Source organism: Podarcis melisellensis (genome assembly GCF_964234715.1).
Source record: "Podarcis melisellensis genome assembly, chromosome: 3".
In the NCBI taxonomy this organism is placed as follows: Eukaryota; Metazoa; Chordata; class Lepidosauria; order Squamata; family Lacertidae; genus Podarcis; species Podarcis melisellensis.
In genome coordinates, this window is record NC_138530.1 from 119,855,506 (window position 1) to 119,875,938 (window position 20,433).

Here is a 20,433-nt window from a genome sequence, read left to right on the forward strand (position 1 = left end):
GTGTCTGGTATTGTGGGCTGGAGTGCCATCTCCATGCTGAGACCATTCAGCTCTAGCCTTTTCATCAGAGCTGGGTGAGCCAACCCATGTCTGGTTCCCAAGTAGGGAAAGTGAATGACAATGAACAAATGTCTAAGGACACATTATCTGCAAAAATACCTATTTTCTTCTCTTGACAGGATCCTTTAAGGAGCAGGATTATGGTTTGGGGATACTTCTGGGTGCAGTCTTTGTTCCCAGGTGAGCAGCTATGAGTCCTTTTCTCCAACTCCAACTGAGACACTTCAAGAGATATATATATGCCTTCTGCTATCTGGAGAGCAGAATAAACTCTTTCTTTGAACGAAACCTCAGTGTCATTTGACTCCTTCCTCCCTGTTCTGGGAGCAACACTCACCCTACCAATCGGTAAAGTCTAATAAGGCTACATTTCTTGGTGCGTTGGCCGGGAATCTTAATTAAGATTAATTAATCTAATTAAATAGATATGCAAAAAGTTGTCTGTTAGAAGTTGAGTTGCACTCTGTCTCCTTCTGTATGCCATTCAGATGCAGAAATGAGTTTATACGTACTCAGCATGGTCATCAAATCAGTGTCTACTGTGGGTTCTTAAACATTCTGAATACAGTGTGTGCTCTTTCTTTGCTGTTTCTTTGAGTTCTGATGTCACTTATCTGAAAGTCAGCATTAGTTGCTTATTCCTCCTGTTTAATAGGAATACCCTTTCAAACTGTTATCAGATGTTTTCTTATAAGAAAATTCAGCCATACAGCAGGTAGCACTTAACCTACTGTAGTGCCCTAATTTTAGCTGAACCACTGTCCTAAGTCAATTAAGTACGTGAATATGTATATCAAGATTAAAATTACTTGCAGAAAAATAATAGGGGGAAACTGTCAGAATAAAAGTCAATCAAATTTCAAGTGCAGCCCAACAAAACTCCCTTTTGCAGCGAATATTATGCAGAAAGAATTTAAAACAAGCATATCTTAGAGGCAAAGGTAGGATAATCACAGTAGTATACTACCTTCCGAGAGGATCTCATTCTTTTGTGATTTAATCTCTGCCTGCAATTTGTGTGTGTATATGCTATAATCTTCGACCAAACTGCAGGAGGCAGTGGAAGACAGAAGTGCCTGGCGTGCTCTGGTCCATGGGGTCACGAAGACTCGGACACGACTAAACAACAACAACATGCTATAATCACATTTAACCTTGAGCAAAGCCAGCATCTGGTACATGTTTTTTGTGCTTTTAAGCTTTCTGTTTGTGTGAATGATTTTAGATGCCAGAGTATCACCTGCAATCTTCTGCAATTATCACCTGTGTTACCTTGTTAACGTACTTCAAAGAAGTGAGAGAGAGAGGATGAGGAGGAGGAGGAAAATGTTGCTGGGATTGAAGAATTTAGAAGGACTTAGAAAAGGAGGTGAAGTGGACAAAAAGGCAGTACAAAAGGGTATTTTTTTCGGGCTAAAAAACCCAAAGGCCCCATACCCCTGCCTGGTCCAATCTGGTGGCCCCGCTCCGCCGGGTGTATGACCCCTTGGAGCTGCTTAACGCCAAGGGCAACCAGCCTCCACGCACTTTTACTATGCAACATGCGCCGTTTACAAGCGTGGATTTTTGCAATTGGAAAAACCAGAATCCTTCTTTTGAAGAGGATCCAGCTCCGGTTTAGCTTAGGTATAATTTTATTTCCCCCCCCACGGTTTTTTTGGTTATTGTATTGTTTATAAATTGTTCTTAAGGGGAGATGGTCAATGCTGCCTGGGAGTGGGCCCCAGCCCAGTGGGACACCCAATCTCAGTGATCAAAGGCAGGAGGAGGAGTTACGCTAAGACCAGACCACGTCATTCCCGAGGAGGCAGGTTGAGTCATTGTTTGAAGGAGTCCCAACCTTGTTATGAAAGTATCTCACAAATAACCAGGTACTTGAAGCTAAGTTTGATAGTGAAGAGGAGAACGGTATTTATATACAACTATCTCATTCTATGAAAGTCCCATTAGACCAACTCCTTCAAAATCTGTTTTTATTAAGGCAGATTTCTTTTTCTGAGAGAGGTTTCGGGCCAGTTCCCATGAACCGTTGTGTCAGTGGTTGTCAAGCAGCATGCTTATTATGCCTCTATTTGTGCTAGCATGCTAAAGCTCCATAGAATCATACAAGTGCAGTTGGAAGGGCCCATCCCCGTGCAATGGAGGAATCTCAACTAAAGCATCTATGACAGCCACCCAACCTCTGCTTAAAAAGTGAAGGGGGAGTCCACCGGCCAAGAGCCTGTTCAACTGTCAAACAGCTATCAAGAGACAACTGCAATTATCACCTGATAAACATGTTCATGTGAACTAGCCTACAGTAACACAATACCTTCTGTACCTCAAATGCTAATTGTTATGCTAATGCACTAGTCTTCAACTAGTGGGTCGGGACCCTCTAGTGAGTCACAGCCTGATCCAAGGTGGATTGTAACAGAAGCACTACCACTGTGCAAATATATGGTAAAAGAAGTTACAGTGGTACCTCGGGTTAAGTACTTAATTCGTTCTGGAGGTCCGTTCTTAACCTGAAACTGTTCTTAACCTGAAGCACCACTTTAGCTAATGGGGCCTCCCGCTGCCACCGCGCTGCCAGAGCATGATTTCTGTTCACATCCTGAAGCAAAGTTCTTATCCCGAGGTAATATTTCTGGGTTAGCGGAGTCTGTAACCTGAAGCATATGTAACCCGAGCTACCACTGTATGTCCCCAAATATGTCTGGGTTCAAAGTGGGTATTGGGTCTGGAAAACGTTGAAAATACCTCAACTAACAAGACTAAAAAACTCTATAATATTTTTTTCCTGCACTTATGAGCACCACACTGACAAGGCGTCTCTGTTTCAGGCATGCTTCCAGCTTCATAGCCATAGTCCCATGTGAGTTCTGTTCCAGCCTTTACATGCCTAGGATGCAAACATATAGCACACAGTGAATAGAACAGCAATCAAAGGCAGCTGGATTTTTTATGCTCAAGAGCTAAAACAGGGTGTAAAACTACCCACAAGCACAACTTCACACTCACCTATTGCAATGGGATTATTTTGTGATGAGGGAAAGGCACTCTACATAAGATCAGTCACTTTTACCTCGTGAGCAAAATGCATGCCATTTAGGGAGGTAAGAAGTTGATATCATGCAGAGGTCTTTTGCCATGAGGGTCCCATACAAATGGGGACCTGGTGGCATGATGCCTCCTCTCCTTTCCTAAAACCAGCCCACTGTGACAACCTTTTCTATGCATAAAACAGCCTGACCAAAATGGGAGACGATTAAATCTATGTGCCCTCTTTCTCTGTTGCTGTGAGCCTGCCGTAAGTCGAGTGAGGTGATGGAGACGAGTTCTCACCCCCCCCCCCCCCGCTGCTCTCCTCACAGCAACAGCAGGGGGAAAGAAAGGTCTGGATTACCAAACGAGGAATAGTGACACCTAAAGGAATTGAGGCCTTTTCTTTTGAAGTACCTTCCAACTGAGTCTTGGCTCAGCATGACCAAGAGATGGCAAACTTATCAGGTGGGATCTTCCAGATTTGGGGGCTGAGCAAACCCTACCAAATTTCAAATTGGGAACTTTCAGCAACACAAAACAGAAGACAGTGCATAATAAACTAAAGAAGATGGTCACGAAACTGTCTAGCGAAGTGTCTTTCAACTAAAAAACAAAGTCAGTAAATTCTTGTGTCCTGAGCTGAAAGCCAAATCATGAATTGTACGGACGTTATCTTTTAGCCTCGGTTTGCAGATCTGTCAAGTGAAAACTACAATTCATTTTGCAGGGTTGGGCAACTGGAGATTATAATTTCAACATTGACTACGCAAAACAATTATAGTTATCAGCAAGCCAACATTCCCAACATGCAAGTGAAGAGACATCAGGTAATTGAGGAGGGAGAATTTTTAGTTATGTACTTGCAGCCCCTTTAAGCAGGGAAACAAACCAAGAAGCTGCAATTAACCATAGCTTCCCATTACAATCATTTGTTCATATCTGAATTCTGGCTTCTTTGTGAGCTAAACCATAGTTCCTGATTTGCATGCAGTGGAAAACTATAATTAATTGCAGTTTCTTGGTTTCTTTTTCCATTTCTACAGGTACACAAGGCTTGTGCAAATCCAATTACGGCTTAATTATGGCTTGTTTCCTTAACCAGGATAAAGGAAACAAATCATTAATCAGTTTAGTGTACTGAGCTGTTCCTTGCCCCTTGAAGTCATGTAAGTTAAGCACCCACTTCTGTCATAGTGGTGCATGCAGAGATGTGCCATTATAGCTTAAGCAGCAACTGACAATCTCACACAGACACACATTTTGTCTTTATAAAAAGAACTCCTGCCACAGTATTTTTCTAGCAAAATAAAGTATTGGTTGGATGGCAGCAAAGTGTGTACTGAAACCTAGGCTGTAAAGATCAACGTCAAAGCACAGGTTCTAGGTTTTGTACTCCCCCCCCCCCCAGTTGAAAGCAATAAAATACATCAAACCTGTTTGTGAAGAATGCCACCCACTGGAAATTTCTGTTGTGGGTCTCTACAAATACACTTTGTACAAAGAGATTAGGGGAGCAGCTGTGCTGTAAACAGAACAAACCAATGAAAATTAAAATGACAGGTCCTGCTATTAATATACTTTCTTGTGCAAATGTTAGTTTAGAAAAAAAAATCTCCAAAGTGCTCTTGTTTTACAGTAAGATCTTCCCTTTGATCCCAAAACAGATACTTAACATCAACAGTACAGGAGGCAGAGCAGGGATCTACTTTTAAACGAGTAAGATTTTGTGACAAGAATATTGAGATGACTATGCATTGCTTTATTGCCCGTGTTCCTGAAGAATCTTGATCTGACAGCCAAGGGCAATCCTGCTAGAACAGCAGTGTGGGTGCTTGAAAATAGGGGAGACACACTGGTACCCTTCTCAATGCCAAACTGCGAAAGCAAAAGGATCACTCTCTCTGGGATGCTAGGCAGTAAAAGGGAAGAACATTGCTCAGGGACCAAACCTCTGCCTCCATGGAGGGGGCTGCCAGCACAGGACAGGGTTGGAATAGCAGCTGCAGACAGGCACAGCAAAGAATCCCAGTTAACTTGAATGCAGCAAGCCTCCTCCTATGTCTGAGAGAAACAAGCATTTCATACTATCTTGCAAGCTAAGCCTTGAGGGTGAAACACCCAGCCACACACAGTATGAAGGAGGACCTCTGTGAACTGCAGGCCGAATGCCAGGCATGAGATTGGACATGTGCCTGTTGATGCACAGGCAAACTGGAAAGCTGCCAATGGTGCTGACCGAGGATCTCAGCTGTTAATGTAGGGAAGGGTGGGGAACTTTTGTCCTTCCACATTTTGCTGGACTACAGTTCCCATCATCACTGACCACTGGTCTTGCTGGCGGGGGCTGATGAGAACTGCAGTCCAACAACATCTGGAGGGCCACAAATTTCCCTCCCTTGTAGGGAAACAGTAAGCCAAGGCCATAAAAGATACTGGCATGGTGCAGCCAGTAATGCCAAAAGCAAAAATGGGGCCTGGGGACCAGATGTGCACTGTTTACAAGGGAGGGAGGTGGTTCATATTCAGAATAGATTTCTGCAACACAATAGCCGGCTTTGAAACCAGACACACATAGCACTAACAAGAAAAATTCCATGCACACGAAAGCTCATACCAAGAACTAACTTAGTTGGTCTTTAAGGTGCTACTGGAAGGAATTTTTCTTGTTTTGACTATGGCAGACCAACACGGCTACCTATCTGTAACTGAAACACATAGCACTGTTACTTACATTAAGAAATCTGCCTACATTGCCTTCCTTGGTTGCATCCAGCAAACATGGGCTCTCCTTATTCTTTAGGAATGCTTTGCTATCTTCCGTTGCTTGCTTTTTATGAGCAGATTCTCTTCTCCCTCTCTTGAAACTTTTCTTGTGTATATCTTGAGTCCAGAATAGGTCCTTGCTTTTTTTTTTAATCTCTCTGTCATCTTGCACAGCTGGCTTACTGTTCAAAGTGGTGTTGAAAAGAGGATTCTCTTTAACGCAGTCTACACTACCTTCGGACTGTACAATGCTCACCATTTCACCAAGCTCTTCTTGTAGACTTGATTCTGTCAACACACATTTCAGGATAGCGTATAATTAGCGAACATCAAGTTAAACTTGTCCAACAGTTTCAATATCAAACATTCATGCAGTTATTAAAAGTCTCCAGTGTACAATGACAAGTTGCTGTTTGGATGTTGACTGGCCTAACCCAATGATTCCTCACCATCCTGGAAAAAAACTGACAACTGGGGTACCTCAGGGTTCTGTCCTAGGCCTGGTGGTGTTCAACATCTTTTTAAATAACTTTGATGAAAGAATTGAGGGGATACTCATCAAATTTGCAGATGACACAAAATTAGAAGAGGTAGCAAATACCTCAGAAGATAGAATTAGGATTCAAAATTACCTCAACAGATTGGAGAACTAGGCCAAAATGAACAAAATGAATTTCAATAGGGACAAATGTAGAAGGCATAGGGACAAATATAAAGTTCTACACTTACGCAGGAATAACCAGCTGCACAAATATAGGAAATATGCGAAAAAATCTACAGGTTTTAGTAGACCACATGCTTAACATGAGTCAACAGTATGATGCAGTAGCAATAAAAGCTAATGCTATTCCAGGCTGCATCAACAGGAGTCCAGGGTCCAGATCAAGGGAAGTCAAAGTGCCACCGCATTCTGCCTTGGTCAGACCCCACCTAGAGTAACTTACTTTCATCTCCTTTCTTGGCTGCAGCAGTTAGTTTACTTCTTGATGATTTCTGGCACACAGAACTTCCATCATCATCTGAACTGGCATCAGCAATTCCCTCAGAAGAAAAGTTCATAATCAATCGTTTGCTCTTTGCTCAAAGCCTACACTTCTTTTTTTAACAGGTTACTTTGACATGGTGAGGAATAAAATGGCCACTTTCCAGAGCCCAATGCCTTGCACATTGTAGTGCAGGACTACCTGAAAATAGGGTCTGGAAATAAAAGGTATTTTATTTACGCTCCAATGTGCGGACAGTATGTGACAGAAATCACTTTCCCCACTCCCCCTTGCAAGACGTAAACATTCTGTGAATATTCTTTTGCCACCGTGATGTAATCAACTAAGATTTGCTAAGACATCCTCAGAGTAGACTGTAAATTTCAAAGGGTCTACTCTTTGACATAGCAGGATACAATTCACTGTCTACTGTAGCAACTTTCCCATGGTCCATAGAAATTTTAGAATAGTATTTTCTGCCCACTGCAATCCCCTTTTAAATGGGCAGACTGAATAAGAAAGCTTTTATCCACACTCTTTATCACTTCGCCTATGGTGACTTGAGGAGTAGAAGCAGCAGCTGTAGGACGACACAGACTTGGCTACCTGCACCCTATAATAGGAGTGGGCAGGTCATCCCCTCACTTCTCACAAAACAAGGGTACAATCTCACTGAGGTGTAGAAATACACATTTTACATGGTGGAAAAGAGAAGGAAGTAGCAAGCTAGTAACAGATTTTGTTGTACCACAAATCATTTTGATAGCTGAAAAAAGAATAGAGAGAGAAAGCAGGTGGAACTCCTTGAAGACAAAAAAAAAGGTAGAATTTTTACTAGTTGCCGCTGATGTTTCTGAAGAACAGATGTTCGAGTTTTCGGTCTTGTGACAGCTTCGTAAGTCTGAGAACTGTTACAGCTGTCGCTTTGACAACTCTGAATTCTAAATAGAAAAGGATAAAGGACTTTATGCAACTTGCACAATGAATTATAAAATATTCTTCCTATAAATTTTACAATTTCAAAAGGACAAAGCAAATTTCTTACCAAACATAATATGGAAGTTTTGCAAGGCAGAAACATTAGCATTTAGTAGCATATTAGAACAGTTATACTCTGAAGACAATTTCCTATCACAGAGTTTTAAACCAGGCTAAAGGTTAACCCACTTGTCAATATTAAGGGTTTTTGTTTTTTTTAAGTGTACATAAATTTAACTTCTTGAATCTCAGATAAATGAGGGAGTCAGGGAATTAGGACCAAGTGTTCAAAATCCTTTGTGGCTTTTAGTTCTGAAGATGCAATCATACTGGAAGAAATGCTGAACTAAAGTTGACAAGCTGTTCTCTACTATTTCATTAGATATGTGAAATGTTATTTCTAGCTTGAAAGGTTTCCAGAACTGGTCCAACAAAAGACATTACCATGCTGCCACTGCGATTGTTGTTAACATTTTTTGTGCCAGTGGTATTGGGAAGGAACAACACAAAATATAAATGGCTGACCACTGCACTAGCTGGACACGGCCAGGGTCAATGTCAGCAACTGATAAGGCCAGTCCTTCCTTCCCAAGTGAGGGAGAAGGATGATCAGAAAAAAGGAAGGGAAGCCTGGGGGAAAGAATGCCTGAGACATTCACTTGCTCCAAACATAAAGAAGGGCCTGTGCTGCTGAGCTTTTCTTTGATGGAGTTTACTTGCCATGGACATCTTGGATAGCACTCACAGTGACTCCCAAAACTGTTACTTGAACTTACACACTTAGCTGATCTTCACCTTTTACAGGCAAAGATTTTTGCTTCCTAGTGGTTTGGATAACTTCAGTCTCTGAATCAGAACAGAACATATCCAGTTTTATCCTTTTTTTAAATAAAGTGTGGCTTCTGTCACCATTCTCTGTATCTTCCTCTTTAACCTCACGACCTTTATCTTTAGGTTGCCTGGATTCATCTTTGCTCATCAGTTTGCCTAAAGAAAAAAAGGATATATTCTATATTCTAGTATTTGCAGTGAAACAGATGGGTGTTTGCAGAAGCAATGAATGCATTCAAAATTATCCAAATGTAAGTTTTAATCCTAACATTACTGACTCTAAAAGTGAACTCAGGCGATTAGTTCCAACATAACTGAGTCCAAATGGGGCCACTGAGAAACAAGAGAAAAATATCAGTTTGTTCAGGGGAACCTCAAGGTCAGCACAACACAGTGTTTAAGGCGAAACTCCAATGAAGACTGAGGATGCTCAGCAGTCACAGAATGTGAAAAATGGGCGGAGGAAACCAGGCTGCCTGTGGAGTAGAGTATTCTAGAGGTCAGCATGGCTGCCTTTGAGTTCTTATGGGTTTGGAAGTGAAACTGGGCCATCCAAAAACAAGACGGTGTTTTCTGCATAGCCTGGGAACTTGTTAGTCACATTGAACTTTGAATCATGAGCTTCCACGATGTACAAAACACTACAGATGAAATGGGGGTGGGGAGGGAGTGGCCTGCCAAAGTCCCTAACAGCTTATCCTAAGCACCCTGGGGAAAGATTAGGGCTGGAGGGGCCAAGATACCCCTCCCTGCATTATCTAGCAATGCTTCAGGAAGAAGGAAAGAAAAACACTTCTCCCCCTTCTCTCCATAATTCTCATCCCATTCCTGTTATGTAAGTAGAAAATGCTCAGGTTCCAGAATAGCAATAAGCCCCAAGCAAGCTCTCTATATAGCAGCTTTAAATAATTTCAGTGTGGTTTACATTCTACGGTAAGGATGATTGGGGTTATTTAAATGAATCAAATTGATTTCTCCATATATGGAGGGATCCATGCTGGCTGCAGGCAACACCAGGCTTACATGCTTCTTACAATGGGTATTTTGGATTGGATTTGGATTTCTTTTTTTAAAAACTAAGCAGGAGTTGGGGCATGATCTATTCAAGTGTGGGCAAGACACCCATCTGTCTTCTCTCTTCCTGTGAATGCAGACTGAGAAGACTTTGTGCATCTCCAGTCCTCTCTTTGGACCTGGTATTTGGAAGACGGCCAGCACATAGTTAAAACTATAGAGTTAGTTCCCACAAGAGGTAGGGATGCCCACCAGTTTGGATGGCTCCCCCAAGACTAGAGAGGGATGGGTTCTGCCATGTTTACTGTACATATGTATAAGCTCATAACACTTGGAACCTATTTTTACCATCCATTTCCTGTTTGAACACTCGATATGCCAGTTACTGCCTCACAAGTGTCTAATGTTAACCGTGAATTTTCTACCAAGATACACAGGTTTTACTTTGGAACTATTTGAAGGATGGTTCCCCCCCCCCCCAAGTTGACTTTTGGGTGGGATTTGTATTTTGGTGACTGTTTTAGTATGTCGAAAAGGAAAATGCAATGAATGTAAGTAAGAATATAGTTTATATAACTAAAGGAAATGGAAGAAGATATTTGCATATGTATATCTATTTGTGAAAAAGCAATTAAAAAAAATAAAAAATATGAATTTCCATCCCTTCCTGGACTACATTAAATTACCTGAGTATGTACAAACGAAAGTTCCTTTGTCTATGTCATCAAGGCAACGGACTCCCCAGCCCTTCTTTTCAGTTTTGAAGACCTGCAGCCGAACCTGAAGACCATGCTGCACTAATCTGTTCTGGCACATAATCTTGTCACAGCTGCATAACACACTGCATTCATAAATTCTGCCACAAAAAGAAAACAGCAGCATTACAGGTTCAATATTTCAGAGGGTGGGGAGAGCAGCTGAGTGAACAACGTTCAGGACAAGAGGATCCTCTTGGAGCTCCAGCACTTTCTCAGGAGCTGCTGCATGTTTTGATGAGGAAACTGAAGCAGCAATATGCACCGCTAGCATAACTGCTAGCACCTACAATATTTGGAATACCTACAGAAGAAAATGCAAGCCTCACTGCAAGAGCTCCACATTGCTATAGGAAACAGCAAATGTATGAATAGTATGAGGCTGAATTAGACTTAATTAGCGCAAGGAAATGAGAAAGCAAGAGGTGTAGCAATATACAATAAAAGGATCCTAACATGGAAGTACCAACAGTACAGTGTCATGATGCATTCTGAAAATGTATAGCCCACACATTCAGTATTTATAGTTAGGGGCTTGTATCAAACACTGCAGTTCCAACTTGCACAGCAAATGTCCACCTGCACAAAGGAATTTCTCCCTCCTTAACCCTGCAGCTTGCTGGGCACCCTCGAAATCTGCTCCAGAGTGTTGGGTCAGTTGGGAGGAACCATTTTTATCAGGGCATAACGCCCATATTTTTGGTTGTTAGAGTATGTTTCTATTTATTTAGCTCACCTTTTAGCATGTCATCCCATACAGCTCAACACAAACAAACTGTAAACTTCATAAAAAGGCTTGTGCAGAAAAGCTTGTATTGACCAGATGTCAAAATGTCCATAATCATGTGGCCAGACACACCTTAGACAGAAGAGCACTCCACAACCTGAGAGCCATTAAAGAAAAGGCCATCTCATGCAACACTGTCTTATGAACCTTACAGGTAAGCAAATGTGCCAATAGGGACTCCCCTGGAGATCTCAAAACCTCGGCCACTTAACATTCTCTGAATTGTAGAGTTAGAAGGGACCACAAGGGTCATCCAGTCCGAACCCCTGCACAGTAGAATCTTTCACCCAATGTGGAGATGAGATTAAGATTCTCATGCTCCACTGACTGTGCTATCACTCCATCATCACCATCATTATTATATGTATACACTAGTTATTATTAAAGCATACATAACACATTTCAAGTACTTCAAAAAGATAAAGCAATATTATTAACTTAAAGTAATCATCTTGCAATAGCATAAAAACTTTTATCTCAGCTTACTAAAAGCTGAACATCAATGTAGGTTAGAGTAGGTTAGAGTATCATACTTCTGACCCCAATTAAGAGTCAAATGCAGGAAAGTACTTGCTTGGCATCTAAACGTTGATACTGATGGTGCCAGGCCAATGTATTTTGCGATAAATTTATAATATAAATAAAGGAACTGCTAGTACATGAGAACCACAATTTCCATCATATTTGTTGCCCAATCTTGTCTACTAGGATCCAGGATACCTTTTTTTTTTAGTTGTTTTTTTCTGGGGCAAGTTCAATGCTACACTTTTCTTCTGTTAAGCTGAAAGCTGCCACTTAAAATAGAACAGCAAAGCAATGGGGTTCCCATTCTCTACATGACCAAAACAAGACAGCTTGAATTAAGGACACAATGGAAGCACCATGTCTGGCCTTCAGATAAAAATAAAGTTGGGATTGCATACCCGCTGGGCACAGGTCCATCGAGTCTTTTATAATTATATCCATTAGATGCTTCTTTTCCTGAAGACACAGAAGCTTCATGGCAGTTTCTTTCAGTTAGAAGCAGACATGCACATTTTTTCCTAGAAAGCACACAGTAGATCTAGTGCAAATAAGGATATGAAATAAAGCAATATAGCCCATTTACTCTCTGGACATGTGTTTAATCATTAAATTTTCAAAGGAGCTGATAGGTAGCACAGCAAGCCAATAGCTGTCTCAAGAAAGACATTTTAGCCAGCAAGTTAAATACTACGATCCTTTCCATTTAACAGAGCTGTTTATTTAAAGCTTTTTATGTTTTCTGCATGTTTAAAAAGACTTATTAGTAAACAGTTTTGAAAAGTACATTAGTGTACCCCACTGCCACTCCCCCAGTGGCAACCAAAAAGCAGATAAACGAGAAGAGTTCTTACCACATAATTTATTCAGTATTCAGAGAGAGACACGAAGGAATGCAGTCTCTATTAAATAATGGCATTGCTCTGAGTAAAGTCCAATCCCCTCCGTCTCTTCTATGTCATCGCTGCACCGGCTGATCTGAGCTTTCTGCCTCTGAGGTTTCTGTTCTACTACTCTCAATGCCCGCCTGGTCCTGGGAGAGCAGGGATCAGGAATGCTTTCCAAGGACACTGAGTCTGTCAGCTGTCTCTCCCCCAGTGCTTCTTCCTGCTGTTCCTCTCCCAATATTCCCCAGATTTTCTCCTCTGCAGCCTTCTGCAAACCACTGTTCTAAATCTATACTGTCCTCCTGTTCTTGGGAAGTTTCAGGAGAAGGGGGGGGGCTCCCACCATTCCTCCTCAGTCCAGCCCCCGACACCCACTCTTTAAATTAAACCCAGGACTGCACTGGTCTAGGCCCTTTTTATGAAAAGCGTAAGAATAGAATACAGTGTCCATGCTTGAACTCTGATTATTTGTAGAAATCAGGTAAGTCTTCACCTTTGGCAATGCAGTTTAAAGCTGCTAACTCTTTGGAAATCTGTAGATTAAATGCTGCACACCACTCTGCCTCAATATACATGTAAATATGTCCAAGGTTATTTGCAGTGCTGAACAGTAAGTTTAGAATACATACCTGTCTGTGCAGCCATCTGTGCAACTGCATGAGTCAATAAACATGCTGGAGAAATTGTTCAAGAAGTATCCATGGGGCCAAGAGACCTTCCGATATTTAAAGTAAGGTAGTCGGTCGTGGTCTATGTCATTACAGAAAGAAACTGGTACTGTCTCTGCCCCGTTGCTGATATCAAAATCAAACACAAAGGGCTGGCAACTAGGATTGTTTCTAAACACCTGTACATAGGTATTGAAAGAAAAGTGATCTAAATATAAGTAAGTGCACTCTGTCTGAAACAAATAATTCTGAACATCTTGAAAATTTCTCAGACTCCTTCCACAGGGAGCTTTGTATATAACATTGTGTGACTTTGACACATAATCTGGTTTGGCATGCCATCTTTGGAAGCGACACAGCATTGGCAGATGAAGAGGGTTTTCATCCTTGTATGAATTCCATGGCCTTTTGGCAAGACATTCTTTAGAGCAGACATGATCTTCATAGGGGAATTTTGAAGACACTTCTGCAGGTTCGCCTTTACTCCTTGAATGTATCGCCTCCTTTATCTTCATTCTTCTGTTTACAAGCACACATGCAAGTGTGGGAAGAAAAATACGTCAGGCAATCAGTAAGTTAGTTAAGGTTTGTTCAGATACAATTGTTGATTGAATTCACTCGTTTCAAGACACAAAAGCGAGCATTTTGATCACCTTTGCATTCTGCATCTATCTTAATAATAATGGTCAGAGGAGCACATGTGTGGCAAATTGCTGACATCAGTTATGAATGTTTTTTATTTGGTATCCATAAACCTCTGTCTAAAGGAGCTCCAGGGTGGAGGAAGAAGGGCATGCCCCAAGCACTGGATTCTGACTTTGTCCACCTGAGCCAATTTCAGGGGTGTGGGGAGGAGAGGAGAGGAGAGGAGAGGGGGATCCCTAGAGGCCTCTGTGTCACCTTCAGCCTACAGAATGAGGATTGGGTCCTTTCCTCCTGAGCAGAGTTGCTCAGATCCTGAAGGGAGGTTAGACAGGAAGACTGGTTTAGAAAACAGGGCAGAATTAGGGAGAAAGCAGAGGAAGGGGCCCAGAAGGGGAAGGCCACCTGGGGAAATGAATGGGCAGAGCAGAAAGGGACAGGCACTGCGATAGAGACGACGGAAGTCTATATGCAGGTCTTACATAACCAGTCACTCTTGGACTAAGGATGGGTGAATCACTACTTCACTACATTTCCCTATCAGTGATCCATTCCTTCCTCCCAATTACCACAATGAAGGGCATTTTAAAAACAAGCATGTGACCTAAAATGGAAATTTTGGGTCATATTCCATGCACTTTGGTCTGTACTCTATGAAGTGCTGTTATCCTACTGACTGCACAGGTGGCACCAACGGTTTTGTCTACCTCAAAACGTGGAATGAACAAAATTCTCAAGCATCCCTATCTATAGGGTTCTAGATAGTTTTGTTGTTCCTAATTTTTAGAGTAACAGTACAAACTCCTAAGAAATATAAGCAACAAAAATATGGTTTACTCACAAAGAAAAATCATCTCCAGGATTCTCTATAATTTCACTTGAGGCAGAAGGATGTAAACCAGGCTCAAATTTCTGCATATCTTCTTCAGTAACAGCATTATTTACTTTGAAAAGTAAAATATAAACTCTAGCAATATACATTTTAGATTGCAATTAAGAACAGTCACAATTAAATGCAGTACAGACTTTTATTTAAACCAATAATGATTTGTAATTATGTATATATTAATAAAGGTCTTAAGACAGCATTTTAAGTGCATTGTTTTAATATTTCGCACATGAAAAGAATCTTCTGCTGTCATCAGCCTGTGTGTCTTCAGTTGTATTATGCCAATTCCACCCTCATGCTTCAAATCACTGTGAGATATGGGGTATATTTTATCCTACCTCATCCCAGACTCCCAAGAAAGCTGGTGATTTTAAGGCAAAATAACTCTGTGACTATTGTCAAAACAGAAATCAAAACAGAAATCAACATAATGGATTAATTTGCCACTCCCAGGACTGCAACGTATTTGCACAGAATAGGGGGTGGTGGCTTTGTCCTTTGGAAAGATAGAATATGTCAAACACTGTGAGTGGCATTCAACCACGTTTTGCTCAGAATAGAATCATTAAAATCAATGAACAGGACCAAGTTAATTAATCTGAGTGGTTGTGCTCTGAATAAAACTTAGTTGAATACCACCCAAATGTTATAGATTTCTTCCAGCACTTCAAGAGCTCAAGGTTAAGGCCAAACTAGAGGCAAGGTTGGTGACTGTACACCAGGGTGGATTTGATTTAAATCAAATCCATTTAAATCACGATTTAAATCACTAGTCAGTAAGACTTGATTTAAATCTTTTTTTACAAAAAGACTCATTCTTGCTGGTATAATCTTAATATTTACAACCAGATGAAGGTTTCGTTTTTGGAATAATAAATTTTCAGAGTATTTTTTACAGTTATATCAAAAATTACTGATTTGGTTATACTATTAGAAATATATAGACAAATAATTATGAAATTGTGAGTTTTAATAAGTTAACTGTTTATATTTGGAGTCTGAGTCTGACCCAGTAAAAGGGGAACAATTATGTCCCACCTAAACAGAATTCATGTGACCTTCAAAGCAGGGGTGGGAAACCTCAGGCCCAGGGGCCAAATGCGGCCCTCAAAACTCTCCGCAGGCAGCCCCCTCCCTGGCCCAGCTTCACATGCTGCACTTTGGCCTGAGTGGAATGTGTCCTTGAGCTCTGATAATGCCTCTTGCTGTCTGGATGTGTAAACTAGTCTACTGCAAAAAGGTAAAATATAAATTACCGGTACCATATTTTTCAGTGTATGACACCCCCTATTTGGGGGGACTCAAAATTAAGGAAATGGGGGCAGATTGCCCCCGTGTATAAGACATCCCCCTTTAACATTATTTTTTAGTAAAAATAAACCCTAGTCTTATACACGGAAAAGTATGGTAGTTGCTCTGCCCACCTTTTCACCTGACCCCACCCACCAGTAGCATGTGGCCCTTGGAAGGCTGCCTAGAAGAGAACATGGCCCTCAGACTGGATAGGTTCCCCATTCCTGCTTCAAACCTTTGGGATGCAAAGCCCAGAGGAAAGGCAGTGCCACCACCAATGCCTTGCAGTTGTAGATTGGCCGACATGGATGTCACAACTCTCAGCATTCCTAACCTTCTCACGAGAAACTCTAAAATTATTCTCCAAGTTATATACCGCAGACAGATTAAAAGATGTCTGTAACCGTGTTCAGTGGGGGATCAGGAACATATACACATGCCTGACTTCTGCACATTGAACATTACGCTTGAATGGAACAGAGCCCAAACATCCATAATCCTAACACTCGAAAGAGAATTGAACAAAGTAGGCTCCCATAGCAATGTGAAGCTCCAACATGCAGGCCAAAAGATAGGCATGGACATAATCCTAATCCCAAACCCATGAAGTGCCATATTAGAATGGGTTTTCCATAGTTTTTGAAGAGATAGCTAATATTTCATGTTTTCTAGCTTAGTAAAAACCAACACACAGAAAATATGGAAACTCTTTTCATACCATTTGTCAGAGGTAGGAGGTTAGTCATATCCACTTGATTCACAAATGCCAAAGCTTGGCAGTACTCTGTTTAAATAAAAGTAATACCAACTTTTTAAAATCCTTATTAAAAATACAGTCTCTAAAAATGATAACCATACAAATAAATGCATGGTAAATCTTAGCTTGCACCGTTTATTCTGTACGCAATATGAATTAAGCCATTCAAGGTTTGATTATCATAACAAAGGATTCCAAACCTTCATCTGTTGCAGTTCTGTCCTTGATCTTCTGCTTCAGAGACCAAAGTACCTTCTCCACTTGCTCAAATATCAAGTCCACTCGGGTATCTTCAATCTGCCTCCAAAACTCTGTTGCATCATCTGTGGGGCAGGGGGGAGTTCTAAGTTTCAACAGTTTTTTCATTAGAAGAAACACCCAAATACCACCTCTCCAGAGTTTTATTTCATTGTAAACCTCGCCTTCAATCAACTGTGATTCCAGCACAGTACCCATCCCATCTAAATTCAAATTAACAATTCTGGAAAAACCATAAAAATAAATTATAGGTTCTTCTCTTTCCTACTAAAGTCAGCGGACTAACAGCAGGTTCTGTAACTCCCCAAGGAACACTCCTCCTCCATTATCTCCTGAGACAGGAGAATGCCAACCACAAAAATACAGCAGTGCCTGCGTTGGCACCAGGTAGATTTCCAGAGACAGGGAATTTCAAACCCATCAAAGTCCTTTTGTGAGTTTCAAGGTACATGCCTCACTCAGCAATGGACAAGAAAGCCACCCACAGCAGATCTTAACATATGGGCACAATGACAGTAGGAAAGGCATTCCTTCAGGTAACTGCGTCCTAAGTCATTTGAGTCCTTCTAAATTAGTCCTAACCCTGAGGTGAATTCAGTAGCTTACAGGCAGACAGTGCCGCCTTTTCAGAACTGGTGCTCAGCTTGACAAGTCAGGCAATACGCCTGCTGCATTCTATACTAGCTGCAGTCCATGTTACACTAATCTAATCTGGAGTTACCAGAGCATGAATCACTGTATCCAGGTCATCTCTGCCTCCAGTGTTAGAAATTAGTTATGCGCATTTTCCAACTGGCACAGGTCCAATTGTGAGCATGTGGAGATCTCTGGGTGCCTGGTGACAAACATCCCCATCCGGCTGGCTTTAAGAAAGTTAAGCAGGTAAGCAGAAGAGCGGTTTTTTCTTGCATTACACCCCACCTTTTTCTCCAAGGACATGGCTCACACACTGCAGTTAATGACCCTGTGAGGCAGGTTAAGAGGCTGTGACCGGCCCCAGGTCACCCAGTGAGCTACATGATTGAGTGGGGATTTGAACCCAGATCTCCCAGGTTCTCGCCCGATGCTCCGGCCTCTGAATGCCAGTTATTGGGGTTCATAAGTGGATGGGCCGTGCTTGCTGGCTTCCAGTAGGTATCTGGCTGGCCAGTGTGAGAAATGGATGCTGGACTGGATGGGCCAAAAGGGCTCTTCTGACATTTTTATAATATTAGTGCAGTGAACGGACACTCCCAGTTGCTTAACAACAGACACAACTGTTTCCACAATGGAAAAGCACTGAGGCCTGAAAGAGCCATGACATTTCAATGCTGTTTTGGTAAGATTTTATTATTCTCACTAATTGTAGAGTTGGAAGGGACCCTGAGGGTCGTCTAGTCCAACCCCCTGCAATGCAGGAATCGCGACTAGATCAGCCAACCTCTGCTCAGAAACCTCCAAGAAAGGCGAGGCCACCACCTTCCCAGAGAGTCCCTTCTACTGTCAAACAGCTCTGGCTGTCAAGACTCTTATTTTTCTTTGTTTTAGACTGCCACCTGTGTTTTGCATTCCCTACAAAACCGAACAAACCCTTTTTTAAAAAAACCCAGCTGCAACTAAAAAGGCCCCTTTTCCCTGTTCGCAAACGTGGCCGGGTTCGGGGAGGAGAAGCGGGACGGGGTGGCTGTGCGCCCGGTCCCGCGGGTTGTGGGAGAGCGCTGCCTGCGAGCGCAAGTCCACACGAGCAGCGGCCGACGCGCGTCCTGGGAAGGGGCTTAGCAGGCGGCCTCGCGGGTCTCCCTCCTCCGGCCCAGGCAGCTGCCAAGGGGCGAGAGCGAAGGGCGCGGAAACGGAGGTGGCCGAGCGGGATTGACGCGCCCGCCCCTCCCTCCCCGCGCCCCGCACGGTACCTGCCAGCGCCATGGCCGCCCGCTCGCCTCCCTCTTCCCGGCGGCCCTCGCGGGATTCCGCCCTCGCTGGGCCCCGCCTCTCGCCGCTTTCTGCGCACGCGCACCGGAGCCCAAGCCCCGCCCCCGCCGCGCTCTGTGACATGCGCAGTAAGCAAGTGAGCTCAGCGGCAGAAAAAACGGGGGGGATCTGCGCTTGGCAAGAAAGACCCGGGAGCCGCGAGACTCGCCTGCCAAACAAGCGCCGACCTCGGGGGCGCCAGGAGTCCCGGGGACTGGTCGCTTTTTCCCAGGGCAACCGAAAAGCCAGACCTTAAGGAGGGAACAAACACGCGCGCTTGAAGGCCAGCATTTTTAAAAAATAAAAGAAACCGTTCTTTTTTTGCAAAAAACAAAACCCTAGATGAAAACATGATCCCGCCCCCTCAGAAAAGACCCCGGCCATTCAAGCCAAAGGACTGGTTTCCACCCCGGGGGGAGGAGGCTGTCTGTCTGTCTCTGCCACAACAACCCTTTCCAGAAAAAGGTGCTGGAACCGGGGGTGTAACCAGGATTTTTGTTGGGTCAGCTATGTATTTTTACTGATTTTTATTGATTTAGAGAACGGCCTGAGAAGGGCCAGAGCTCAATTCTGGATGAGGTCGCCCACTGAAGTCAGGTGAAATAAAAAAATTAAGGTCATATGATATATATATATATAATGTTCATGGATGTGCCAGGCAAACACATACATAAATGTATGGGCCACATGCCTGAGGCAGCACAGGAGGGCAGCCCTGGAACCATTTTGGCTCCCAAACTGACCAAATGTTTTCTCTGCAAGGTCAAAGGAAAATGGAAAAACCTCCCCATTGTCTTTTCATTCACAAAACCTGTCTTAAGGGTATATCTGTGTATGACCTGGCTCAGGAACTATTTGTCACTACAAAAGACTGGCTAGGCGCTCCAGGGTATCCAGTCAAGTAAGCATGAACAGGTAACCTGCCAGACAGGAGGTAAACAACAGGAGATAAACAACGCACTCAGATTTCTGTTGTAGACCGCCCCTTCTGTCATGTAGGTATGATGTGTCTAGCGGATGGTCTTGGGCTACACCCCTTCTGTGATGTATGTATGTTGTTTCTGGGGGTGGTCTTGGACTCCTGGGCGGGCATTAAAAATGTCTATATTAGGGCTGGCACACCTGGGTGTGAAAGGGGCACCCTGTTGAACATAGTTCAATAAAGATCAGGTTTATTAGCTGCTTTACTTCTCAATATTCTCTGGTTGGTCTCTTGTTATTTTCTCCGACCGATGGAGAACCTACAAAGCACTCCATAAGTGCTCTTGTGTTCCCCATCAGGGAATAAGGGCAGATTTTTGTTTTTTACACACGCCTCTCTCCTAAGCCAGGGCAGCCAGCCCACGAGGGAGACGGAGGCAGCGACCAGAGA

General features: G+C 42.7%; 1 protein-coding gene across 5 annotated transcripts; it reads right to left on the minus strand.

Annotated features, from left to right (window-relative positions):
• Window positions 1-2,016: 2,016 nt before the first annotated feature.
• SETDB2 (SET domain bifurcated histone lysine methyltransferase 2) lies at window positions 2,017-19,086 on the minus strand. 5 transcript variants are annotated; one of them, XM_081906222.1, is made up of 13 exons: window positions 19,004-19,086; window positions 17,057-17,179; window positions 16,818-16,883; window positions 14,759-14,861; window positions 13,237-13,791; window positions 12,122-12,241; window positions 10,343-10,512; window positions 8,588-8,798; window positions 7,669-7,774; window positions 6,795-6,891; window positions 5,819-6,138; window positions 4,521-4,609; window positions 2,017-2,944 (listed from the first exon to the last, which is right to left on the minus strand). In XM_081906222.1, the coding sequence occupies exons 1-13, from the start codon at window positions 19,014-19,016 to the stop codon at window positions 2,827-2,829; spliced, it is 2,091 nt and encodes a 696-aa protein (XP_081762348.1). In that variant the 5' UTR covers window positions 19,017-19,086; the 3' UTR covers window positions 2,017-2,826. The 5 variants fall into 5 exon arrangements, with proteins under 5 accessions (XP_081762348.1, XP_081762347.1, XP_081762350.1 ...); XM_081906221.1 differs by having other exon boundaries at window positions 13,237-13,794; XM_081906224.1 differs by lacking the exon at window positions 16,818-16,883.
• Between the last annotated feature and the right edge of the window lie 1,347 nt (window positions 19,087-20,433).

Bases quoted from the DNA above. Each gene is read 5' to 3' on its own strand.
- SETDB2 (XM_081906221.1), bottom strand. The intron at 13,795-14,758 runs GTGAGTAAACCA...GCTTGTAAACAG, and splicing joins CCTGGAGATGATTTTTCTTT to AAGAATGAAGATAAAGGAGG. The intron at 4,610-5,818 runs GTAAGTAACAGT...TTCTGTTTACAG, and splicing joins ATGTAGGCAGATTTCTTAAT to CACAGCTGCTCCCCTAATCT.